This window comes from Vipera ursinii, assembly GCF_947247035.1.
Source record: "Vipera ursinii genome assembly, chromosome: 9".
NCBI classification, from domain to species: domain Eukaryota; kingdom Metazoa; phylum Chordata; class Lepidosauria; order Squamata; family Viperidae; genus Vipera; species Vipera ursinii.
Window position 1 is genome coordinate 24,881,708 of NC_139523.1, and position 11,666 is coordinate 24,893,373.

At 54.0% G+C, this 11,666-nt stretch overlaps 1 protein-coding gene across 1 annotated transcript; it reads left to right on the forward strand.

The window, feature by feature from the left end:
• Positions 1-616: 616 nt before the first annotated feature.
• LRFN1 (leucine rich repeat and fibronectin type III domain containing 1) lies at positions 617-5,061 on the forward strand. The gene is made up of 2 exons (XM_083369035.1): positions 617-1,995; positions 4,095-5,061. Exons 1-2 carry the CDS (start codon positions 620-622, stop codon positions 4,966-4,968), a joined length of 2,250 nt encoding a protein of 749 aa, XP_083225161.1. The 5' UTR covers positions 617-619; the 3' UTR covers positions 4,969-5,061.
• Positions 5,062-11,666: the final 6,605 nt, after the last annotated feature.

Here is an 11,666-nt window from a genome sequence, read left to right on the forward strand (position 1 = left end):
TCACGTGACCAGGGATATGCTGCGGTGGTCATAAGTGTGAAAAATGGTCATGAGTCACTTTTTCCGCTTCTAAAGTGAGGACTACGTGCATTCGGAGAGATGTTGCCTTTTTCATTCCACTGCAGGTAGATGTCCAGGTAGATGGAGGTGTCAGGCGTGAAAGGCCAGGTCCACAAGTGAAGGTTCAATTAAGCTACTTTATTGCTAAGAGGCTATAGCACAGGAATCTTCTCAATTAATAGCCAGCACCTGGTTAGAATTAGATAAGGGCCAACAGCCCTCAATGGAGGTTGGGCTTAATCCACTTGTGGCTATGTAGGGATTCTAGGCTGATGCCTCTTTTGACTCCTCCCCCAGGTTCTGCTGCTCCTTCTCCTACAGTCTAGTCCCCTTTTAAAGCCTTCCGGTGCTGTTGAGCTCTTATGGGTAGCGGTGAATTCTCTAAAGTTAGGGCCAAGGACAGCTGGCTCTCATTTTATCCTAAATCCTTTGAAGTTAGGGCAGCCCTGGCAAGCTGTGAGATAGGTGACTGGGAAGAGATGCAGTCAAACCAGATTTATAATTTTTTGCTGCTTAATTTTGTCCCCAGGGCCTCCCCAGTACAGAGCGTGCCAGTATCATGGAAAAGCTTTTCTTGCCTCTCCTGATGCTTGGCACCATGGCGAAAGCTCAACACTGCCCTGGCCGCTGCATCTGCCAGAACATCTCCCCGACATTGACCATGCTGTGTGCCAAGACGGGCCTCCTGTTTGTGCCGGCCACCATCGACCGGCGCACGGTGGAGCTGCGCCTGACAGACAACTTCATCACGGTCATCCGCCGGAAGGACTTCTCCAACATGACCAGCCTGGTGCACCTCACCCTCTCCCGCAACACCATCAGCCAGATCCTGCCCTACGCCTTCGCCGACCTGCGTGCCTTACGGGCCCTCCACATGAACAGCAACCGGTTGGCCATCCTGAAGAATGAGCACTTCCGAGGACTGACCAACCTCCGGCACCTCATCCTGGGAAACAACCAGATCAGCCTCATTGAGGCCTCATGCTTTGACGAGTTCCTGTCCACCGTGGAAGACCTGGACCTCTCCTACAACAACTTGGAGGCCTTGCCGTGGGAGGCCATTGGCCAGATGGTGAGTCTCAACACCCTCACGCTGGACCACAACCTCATTGACCACATTGCCGAGGGCACTTTCTCCCAGCTCCAGAAGCTGGTCAGGCTGGACATGACATCCAACCGGCTGCAGAAGCTGCCTCCGGACAACCTCTTCCTGAGGGCTCAGGTGTTGGCCAACGTCCGTGGGACTCACCCGTCCACCTTGACCATCAGCTTTGGAGGCAACCCGCTGCACTGCAACTGTGAGCTCCTCTGGCTGCGGAGACTCACACGGGAGGACGACCTGGAGACCTGTGCCTCCCCGGAACACCTGATGGACAAGTACTTCTGGTCGATCCCCGAGGAGGAGTTCATCTGCGAAGCCCCCCTCATCACCCGCCAGTACTCCAGCAAGGCCTTCCTCGTGGAGGGCCAGGGGGTGAGCCTCAAGTGCAAGGCGGTGGGGGACCCGGAGCCCTCCATCCACTGGATCGCGCCCGACGGCAAACTCATCCACAACACCACCCGGGCTACCGTCTACGACAATGGCACCCTGGACATCCTGATCACCACCTTGAAGGACAATGGGCTGTTCACCTGCATCGCCTCCAATGCTGCCGGAGAGGCCACGGCTCCCGTCGACGTCTGCATTGTCCCTTTGCCCCTGCTGGTCAACAACACCGGCCACATGAAGGAACCAGATCCTGGCTCGTCCGACATCACCACCTCTGCCAAATCAGGCTCCAATGAGACCAAGAACCACCAGGACAGGAAGATCATAGCGGCGGAGCTCACGTCTACATCTGTGGTCATCCACTGGCCGTCTGAACGGCACATCCCGGGCATCCGGATGTACCAGATCCAGTATAACAGCTCCTTGGATGACTCTTTGGTCTACAGGTGAGCCGAGTGAGTCAGCCTCACAGTCAACACAGGTAGTCCTCGACTTACGACCACAATTGAGCCCAAAATTTCTACTGCTAAGCAAGTTGTTAAGTGAGTTTTGCCCCATTTTATGACTTTTCATGTCCTAGTTATTAAGCAATACACTGGAATGGTTCAGTTAGTCACACAGATTGTTAAGTGAATCTGGCTTCCTGTCTGACTTTGCTTGCCAGAAAGCCGCAAAGGGGGACTCTGCAACCGTCATCCTTAGGAGTCAATTGCCAACATGCGAGTTTTGATCTCATGATCCCAGGGATGCTGCAATGATTGTAACTGTGAAAAAACAATCCCAAGTCACTTTTTTCAGTGCCATTATAGCTTTGAACGGTCACTAAGGGAATGGCTGTAAGCCGAGGACTGCCGCTAAGCTTGCTGGTTCTGGGCACAGGTGCAAAGCCCCAGGGCTTCATATCTCCCCAGCCCTGAAGCTGGAGGGGGGCCACGCAGGTGGGCCCTTCCTTCCTTCCTTCCTTCCTTCCTTCCTTCCTTCCTTCCTTCCTTCCTTCCTTCCTTCCTTCCTTCCTTCCCAGTCAGCACTAGCTGCCCATTCTGGCTGCCAGCAGGGTAGCTGCCATGCTTGCCAAGACAGATCAATTTGTCTTTCCTCCGTGTTGACACTGCCCCACGTGGTTTGCCCCCCAGCCAAGCTGTGCTGTGTTCCCCTTTCCACCCTCCCTGGAAGATTGCAGCTGTTGGTTATACGGTGCTGTGATTCTTGGCTAATTGCCTCCTGCTCTTCCATTCCCCCCCCCCCCCGTTTGCTAATTGACTGCTAGGCAAAAGTGCCATCCTCTCTCGCACAGTGGGCACCACGGCCCCCTCGCCCAGCTCTGCTTCTCGCCCAGGTCTTCTCCTGGATTGTCTGCCCCTTGGCCTGCTGAGGCACTGGGCATCTCTGCCAGGAGGGGCTCTGAGGCACAAGGGAAGAAGGCATCCCTTGGGGTGGGGGGTGCAGGGGAATTCCTGCAAGGGAAGGGTCTTCCGAGGAGGTAGATGGGAAGGTCTGGTTTGCTGGACGACTTTGTCCTGCTCCAGAAAGGAACCTGAACTTCAGCTCATCTCTTGGCCTTTTTCCTCTGCCCCAGAGCATGGCTGCATTCGTGGTGGTGGTGGTGGGGAGAATGAATCAGATTTATCTCTATCATCTGTCTGTCTCCATCCATCCATCCATCCATCTGCCTAACTTGTCTGTCTATCTATATATCTATCTATCATCTATCTATCCATCCATCCATCCATCCATCCATCCATCCATCCATCTGCCTAACTTGTCTGTCTGTCTGTCTGTCTGTCTGTCTGTCTGTCTGTCTGTCTGTCTATCTATCTATCTATCTATCTATCTATCTATCTATCCATCCAACCTATCATCCATCAATCTATCTATCTATCATCTATCAGATTTACACACCACTTGCCTCGCTATCCACTCACTATCTGGGCAGTTTACAAATACAAACGATAGTAATCATACAAAAAGAAATAGGATTAAAAGCAGAATTAAAACAGAGTTCAACATAAAAGAAGACCAAAGCTAGAAGGGAAGTCAAGAAGTTTTTTTTAAAAAAGCAGAAGCAACCCCCACAAGCCCCCACCTGAGTCATGTGCCACTCTCCAGCCCCAAAGCCAGCTGGCAGAGCCAAGTCTTTGCTCTTCTGGGGAGCCAAGATAGGGGTTGAACTTCCCTTCTATACAAGAAGCACAAGAGACAATGGGGGGGTGGGTAGCAAGTTTCTAGTCCTTGGGAGGAGCCGCCTGCTCTCTGGGGCCAGAAGGAAGCAAGGTGACCTGCTAAAAACCAAATGGCCAGAAGCAATGGAGACCCTCCCGTTCCTGCTGCTAAAGTCCAGGCATCCCAACGTGGCTGGGAAGATGGGAACGGAGGGCACAGGCACATCTGTAGAAAGCGGATTGGTTGAAGCTGGCAGGAGGCCCCGGTGGATGGGTGGCCCGGCAGGAGGCCTCCTCCTTCCCTGCAGACTTAGGAGGCAAGGCTTAGACTGTCTGGTTGCTTTTTTTCCTGGTGGTCTCACTTCCCTTCTCTGCCCCCCCCTCAGGATGATTCCTTCATCCAGCAAGACCTTCTTGGTGAATGACTTGGCAGCTGGCCGGGAATATGACCTGTGCGTCTTGGCGGTGTATGACGATGGCGTGACGTCCCTCACGGCGACTCGCGTAGTGGGCTGCGTGCAATTCACCACCGAGGGGGACAGTGCCCAGTGCCACTCACTCCACACCCAGTTCCTGGGGGGCACCATGATCATCATCCTGGGGGGCATCATCGTGGCCTCGGTGCTGGTCTTCATCATCATCCTCATGATCCGCTACAAGGTCTACAGCGGCCAAGAGGAGCAGAAGAAGGCCAAGGTCAGCAACGTCTACTCGCAGACCAACGGCAGCCACCCGCAGCCCCCTGCCTTACCCTGCTCGTCCTCCAAAGGCGGGGAGGACAAGTACGAAACTCTCCAAGAGGTTGCTTCCAAGGGCCCCCGGCTGGGTGGGGGGGGCAGGGTCAGTGCTGCCCAAGGGTCAGAGATGCCCTTGGCCGAGCCGGAGAAGAGGGCAGCTCAGAGGAGCCCTGACCTCCACACCGTGGCGGTCTTGGCTTCCGAAGAAGGACAGAGGGAGGTCAGGAGGGCCGGCTCATCGGTCTCCTTGTGCCTCCTCAGAGACCCCGGGGGGACCCCCCAGCTCCGGGCCAAACCGGGCAGCAGCGAGTCGGGGTCTTCCCCTCGTGAGCTGTCCAGGACTCGGCACCACCGCCACTCGTTCGACGGCGATTACTCGCTCTTCCAGAGTCACAGCTATCCCCGGCGCGCACGGACAAAGAGACACATGTCCACCTCTCAGTTGAACTCGGAGGAATCTCCCTTGAGTCACAGACGGGTAGCTTTTGGCAGCACGGAGTGGATGCTGGAAAGCACAGTCTGATATGGGGGGGGAGGGACAGGGGCTGCCGGACGCACAAGTTTGGGGCGCAGCAACCGAGGAAGGAGGGGAAGGAAGCAGAGGATACGAGGAGGAAATGCAACGTGAACGGATCTCTTCCCTGGACAACGGCAGAATTTCGGCAGCGGTGCCTTAGCCGAGCCCCTCCCCAAAGGAACAGCAGGCAAGGAGGGAAGTGAGCAAGAAGGGGGGGGAGGGGGGGGTTGCAGTGGCCAGTGGGAAGGGCTGGGGGAAGGGGGAAGCCAAGGAGAGGCTCATATGCACAGAAGAGGAGAAACGAAGCAAAGATTTCTCTTTATGCATTAATCACTGTTCCAATGAAAAAGGCAACGATAAGCCTAGATCCAGAGAGAAAAGAGCACAAAGCAGGGGTGGCATTAGGGTGGTGGGAGGGGAGGGAGGAGGGGGGTCATCCCAATGCCCTGCCCAGGATCTAGTGGTGAAACCCACTTGGGTTACTCTATTTATTGTATCTGGCTGGTCTAGATCAAAAAAAGATATGTGTTTGATGTGTTCATTATCAGAAAAGTCATTTGAACTCTTGGACCCCCCTCTTCCTGGCCTGGTTTCCTCTTGTGGACCCCTCCCCTTTCCCCCAAACTCTGCAAGGGTCCCTTCATTTATCTCCCCCCGAAAAATGGATAAACCTGGTTCCCCCGTCCTGTCCATCAGTCCTTTCAAATGGATCTTCTCCTCTCTCTGATGCTCCCTGAATCCCCAAAGTATTTCCCAGCACAAGACCCCATTCCTGCCTTCCACCACCCCCAGTTCTCTTAGACACACAGACACACACACACATACAAACACACCATTTCACCCTGCCATCCCTGCCTCCCCGTATAAAACCCTGAGGTTTCTCAAGGCCCAAATCTTCAACTATTGAACATTAGTTTTTCATTAACCTATATTGGAGTCCCCTCCCCACTCCTGTTTCCCCCCCTTGTCTACCCCTCCCAGTTCTTCCCAGTATCCCCCCAATTCCCCCTCCCTACATCACAGAGTGAGGCTGCTTTTTGGAGGTGATTAAATCTTTTGTGTGTGACCTGCAGTCCGTCTCTTTACGTTTTTTCCTGGGGGATGGGTGGGTTCCGGGGAGGGGGGCGAAATCTGAGATGGGGAGGGCTGGAGGGGAACAGGTAGCTTGAACGTGGGGGGGGGGGACGACCAGATGAGGGATGCCAATGTGGCTGCAGAAAAAACTGAAAAATGTTTTAATTTGAATGTAGCAAAAGGATAAGGTGTGTTTTGGCATGGTCTAAAGCAGGCATGTCAAAATCGCAACATCATGTGACACGTGTTGCGACTTTTTCCCCATTGCCGGCAATGGGGTGGGCACGGTTTTGGCATGACGCATCCAGCCCACCGGCAGCAGTTTGACATGCCTGGTCAGTATGCAGTATTTCTCCACCTTGGCTACTCTAGGATGGGTGGACTTCCAGCTTTACTGGCCGGGGAATCCTGGGAGTTGAAGTCCACCCATCCTCGCGCAGCCAAGATTGGGAAACCCTGGTCTAAGCACTTGAAATAACGTAGCTAGCTGATTTTGGATGCGTACAAGGACACCCTTCCAGTTCCTTGCACATCACATAGATGGGAGGAATATTTGTGGAGGCTCTCCATCACTGCTCAGGCCATAATTACCCCCACCCACCCACCATGATCAAATTCAGCCTGCCTTTTGCCGGGCCCTTGACCCAACTGTCTCCAGGAAGGGGTGGGGGGAGAAAAACAGGAGAAAAAGTCTCCTTCAGCACCTTGGATATTTTACAGAGCTCCTCCGCGGTTCTGGAGGTCCCGGACTCTTTAAGAGGCAGCCCTGCGGCTTAAAACAACCCTGCCTAGCCCAGTCTTAGCCAGCCGGTCTGGTGACTGAATAACTCCAATTCTCTGTAGATTCCTTGATTTAGAAACTCCCCTTGCTCAGGCAAGAAATAGGCAATAGAAAGGAGCTGAATATTTGGATATTAAACCTTAGCAGCCCCAAATTTCTGTTGCTGAGCAAGGCGGTGTTTAAGTGAATTGTGTTTTACGACCTGTCTTGCCACGGTTGTTAAGCGAACCCCCACAGTGGCTAAGTGAATCCAGCTCCCCCCCCCCTGTTGACTTGGTTTGTCGGAATCCGGCTAGGAAGGTCGCAGAAGGGGATCAGGTGAGCCCAGGACGCTGCAGAGCCTCATAAACCCAGGCCAGTTGCAAGCGGCCGATTTTCATCCCGGCTGCAAGTGTGAAAAATTGTCATGTTTTTTTTATAGCTTTGAACGGTCACTAAAAGGGTGGCTGCATGTGGAGGAGTGCCACCTTCACGGAGCCTGGGCCACTGGGTGCCGAGCGGCCCCTCCCAGGTGGAGGGAGAGGCCCCCCCCCCCGTCCCTCGGCCCAGCCTGACTTTGGGGGTCTCTGGCTGCTCTGCACTGGCCGGCTGCTTGTTTCTCTCCGGCTTCTCTGCAGTGCCGGCGTTTGTTCGTTAGCTGCTAATTACTCTCCGGAAATGGCCACGTTGTTCCTGCTGGCGCTGCAGCTTCGGCGAAATGGCCCTTGGCCTCCTCTGAGGGAGCCACCAGGGAGTGGGGGGGGGAAGGCCCCGGCTGCAGAAGGACTCCAGCCTTGGGAAAGGAGGGGGCGCAGGAGGGGGCCCCTTCTTGGCCCTTCCTAAGGGTCTCTACCTCCTCCTCCTCCTCCTCCTCCTCCTGCGGCTTATTCAGGGCCGAAGGGGAGGCAATTGCTGCACGAAAGGAGAGGGTGAGGCCCCTCCCTCCCTGGAAGCCCTTGAGGGGCAAAGGGGGGTCCTGCTTCAATGACCCCCCCTCCCACTGCAGCCAGTGGTCCTTGCCCCCTTGAGCAGGTCTGGCTTGGCAAAGAGGTGGGTTCTGAACCCCTCCCGCTGCCTGATCTGCAGACCCCCTCCCCTCTTTTCTCTCTGCCTGGGTTGGCTTCTATGCACACTAGCAAGGGCTTTGAGTGTGTGTGTGTGTGTGTGTGTGTGTGTGTGTGTGCAGTTAATTAACATCCTTTGTAAATCAACTGGCTGGAGCATTGTGGAGGCTTCTGCCCTGCCCTGAGATTGGCACAGATGGTCCTCAACTTACAATTCAGTGAAAAAGGTGACTCATGGCTGTTTTTCACACTTATATCCCTGCATACGTGATCAAAATTCAGGCGCCTGGCAACGGGCTCATAGCTATGACGGTCGTGGTGTTCCCAGGGTCACGTGATCCCCTTTGGCAACCTTCCAACAAGCAAAGTCGATGGGGAACCGGATTCACTTCACAACCGTGTGACTCACTTAATAACTGCAGGGATTCGTTTAATAACTGTGGCGAGAACTCTAATATATGCCTCACTTAGCAATGGAAATTTTCGGCTCAACTGTGGTCATAAGCTATTCTGTACTGAGCGCCGCTGTTTCAGCCTCAGCCAGGGGATTCTGGGAGTTGAAGTCCACACCTCTTCGCGCTGGTTTCCCAGGTCAGCTGGATCCGGCGGGGTCGCTCGTCACAAGAACGGAGAGGATGTGAGACGCCTGCAAAACTCAGCTTCTCACGGAGTCCTGGGCCAAGCGGGGCTGCCCCCCCCCAGGAAGACCCTGCAGAACCCAACTTGTGCATCACCCCTTAGGTGCAGCCTCAGAGACCTCAGATGGGAGCCTGTGCGCACCTGAGCACAGGTGAGTGAGCGGGGAGGTCACTCCACACAATCCTGATGGCTCCCTGCGATGCAGTGCAGGATGGCTGCACACAGCGTGGCGGCCTCCCTCCCCCCTCCCAGCTGCAAGCTCTGGCGCAGTGCTGCTGCAGCTGCTGCAAGGGGAGGGTCTCCGGCCCCCCAGCCCAGGGCAGGTGCACAGGAGCAGGGGTGACCACTGAGTGGCTCAGGATGGGCAAAGCCACGGACGGGCTGAGCAAGAAAGCTGAGAGCGGGACCCTTAAAGGTCCTGAGAAGGGCAGACTCTGGCAGGAGAGTCCAGTGGTTAAGGCACCAGGCTAGAATCCAGGGGACGGTGAGTTCTAGTCCCGCCTTAGGCACGAAAGCCAGCTGGGAGACTTCGGGCTGGTCTGTCTCTCAGCCCAGCCCTCCTCACAGGGTTGTGAGGAGGCATGTTGGATATATTCACTGCCTCGAATTATTTGCAAAGATAATAAAGGAGATAATTTGCAAATACATAGGAGATAAACAAACAAGCAAGAATCATGAGGCCATCTACAGCCTGATGTCTTTCAAAAATGAGAAGCGGAGAAAATTCAACACACAGCCCTGCGAGGCAGGCCTAGAAGGAAGCCGGCACTGCATAGAAGAGCAAGAAAATGAAAACAAGTATCCGGAGTGTCCACAACTGAAAAGCAGGAGCCACGTTCATTCTTCCAGGGTGGGATACTTACACCCCAGTTCTAGGTTGGCCTATGGTCAGCTTTAAATTGGGCACCCGGTGATCCAGCCCCCCCCCGAGCCATTCTAGGGAGGGCCAATCATTGCCGCTTCCCTGGGTGGGCTTCAGGAGAGGCTCCCCGTATCTCCAGGGGCTCCCCAAAAATGGCACCCGATTCCTCCAGACAAGTTGCAGCTTGGGATGAGACCCAGCGAGCACCCCCTCGCATGTTGGCATTCAAATGAGCTAATTGGTATGCTAATGAGGCCCATAATGAGATGGTGGTGGTGGTGGTGGTGGCAATTTGCTTATTGTTATGCTGATGAGCAGGCAGAAAGAGTCCCTTGTTAGTGCAATTAGCTCGTTATGGCAAAAGGCTCATTATTATGCTAATCACACCATGCGGTAATTAACTTATACTAGCAAGTTTGTTATTATAATTATTATGACAATTATTATTATTATCATTACTGTTGCTTTAGTATGCCACTTTTGGACCCTCATTGTTGGCATGTCGGTTCATCCGGGTGAAGGGATGGGATGATGGCCTGGAGTCTGCTAATGGACAGGGTCTCGGAGCATGTGCAGAGTGCCTTTCTTCCTGCACCCTGAGTCGAAACCCAGGAATTACTTGAGAAACACTCTCCCCTTGGTGTCTGTGGGGATTCTCAGTTATCCAGGTCATGCTGCTGCCAAAGGCGCTTTTTCCAAAAGGCAACTTAGGAGGTGACATGATAGCCGTCTTCTGGTATTTGAGGGGCTGCCCCAAAGAAGAGGTGGGGGGGTCAACCTCTTCTCCAAAGCCCCAGAAGGCAGGAGAAGAAGCAACGGATGGAGACTAATCAAGGAGAGAAGCAACCTGGAATTATGGAGAAATGTCTTAATTGCGAGAACAATTAACCAGTGGAACAGCCTGCCACCAGAAGTTATAGGTGCTCCATCACTGGAGGCTTTTAAGAAGAGATTGGACCATCATTTGTCTGAAATGGAATGGGTCTCCTGCTTGAGCAGGGGGGTGGACTAGAAGACCTCCAAGGTCCCTTCCAAGTCTGTTATTCTGCAATTCTCTTATTCTTCATGGGTGTTTTCTTGGAAAACGTTTAGCTGATCATCGATGAAGCTTCCACTGAAGAAGAAGCTACAGCAACTTCTACAAAAGCTACAGTAGAAGCTTCTTGGGTGAGAAGCAAAACATTTTCAAAGAAAAACACCAAGAAAATCCAGTTGCCTTTTCGGGGGGGGGGAAATCACCTCAGATCTTCTTGGCAAGACCGACTCTTCTTCTGGATGCCTTTTGAGCGTCCATGCTCAGGGGCTCTTTGGACCGGGAGATGGCCTCAAATTCCATCCTGAGCCGGAAGAACCTCCTACCCCATCATCCACTCCTGCTTATGGGCTGCAGAAGGTCTCCAGAGAGACCCGGCCTGGGCTGAGCCATCATTCACCTCCCAAACCCGCCCTGACACCATCCCCAGATCTCCCGTTCTCCAGAACCTTCCGGGGCTCCGGGATCTATCGCAAAGAATCCCCTGCTTGAACAGCTTTCCGCTTCCACTCGGCTGACGGTGTCGCCGGTGAGGAAGGAAAACAAGAAGGCCGCGGAGGAAGGAGGGAGGGGGAGACACCGAGAAGAACAAAGTCAATCAATTTGCAGGCACTGCGCAACCTGCCACAAGCTCGGTGCGTCTCCAGCAGCTGGAAAAGGCAGGCAGCCCAGGGGCTTCTCGCCTGCAGGAGTCGGGGGTCTGGGAAGGGGATGTCCCATGAGCCTCCCAGTTCCCCCAGTGCACAAAAACACAGACTCTGCCCCTTGTCACTGGTAGTTCCAGGAAGACCTAATTTTCTTTAAAAAAGAAAATTGCAGTTGCACCATGCTCAGCTTGAGAACATCTGCAACCGAGTGGAGCTTTTGATTCCTTCTTCCCAGCCAGGAAGTTCTGTTTGTCTGCATCGCATCTGTGCCGGGTGCATTCAGGGCGGCTGGGCCCGCTACCTGTGGGATTCCCCTGCACGATGGTTCGGTGGCCCCGATTCCTGGCTTGCCTTCTTTCTCCTCCCGTCTTCTAAGGGGACCGCTTCTCATTGCCTCCTTCGCTCCTGCCAACTCTGTAGGTTACCCCTCCCCCGCCATGCTTTTCAGATGCAGTGTTTGGATTACAGTTCCCATCAGCCACAGCCAAGATCAATCAGAATAGAGCTGGAAGGGACCTTGGAGGTCTTCTAGTCCACGCCCCTGCAGGAGTTCCTATGCTATTTCAGACCAGGGGCTGTCCAGTTTCTTCTTAAAACCCTCCTGCGATGGAGAACTCACAGCTTT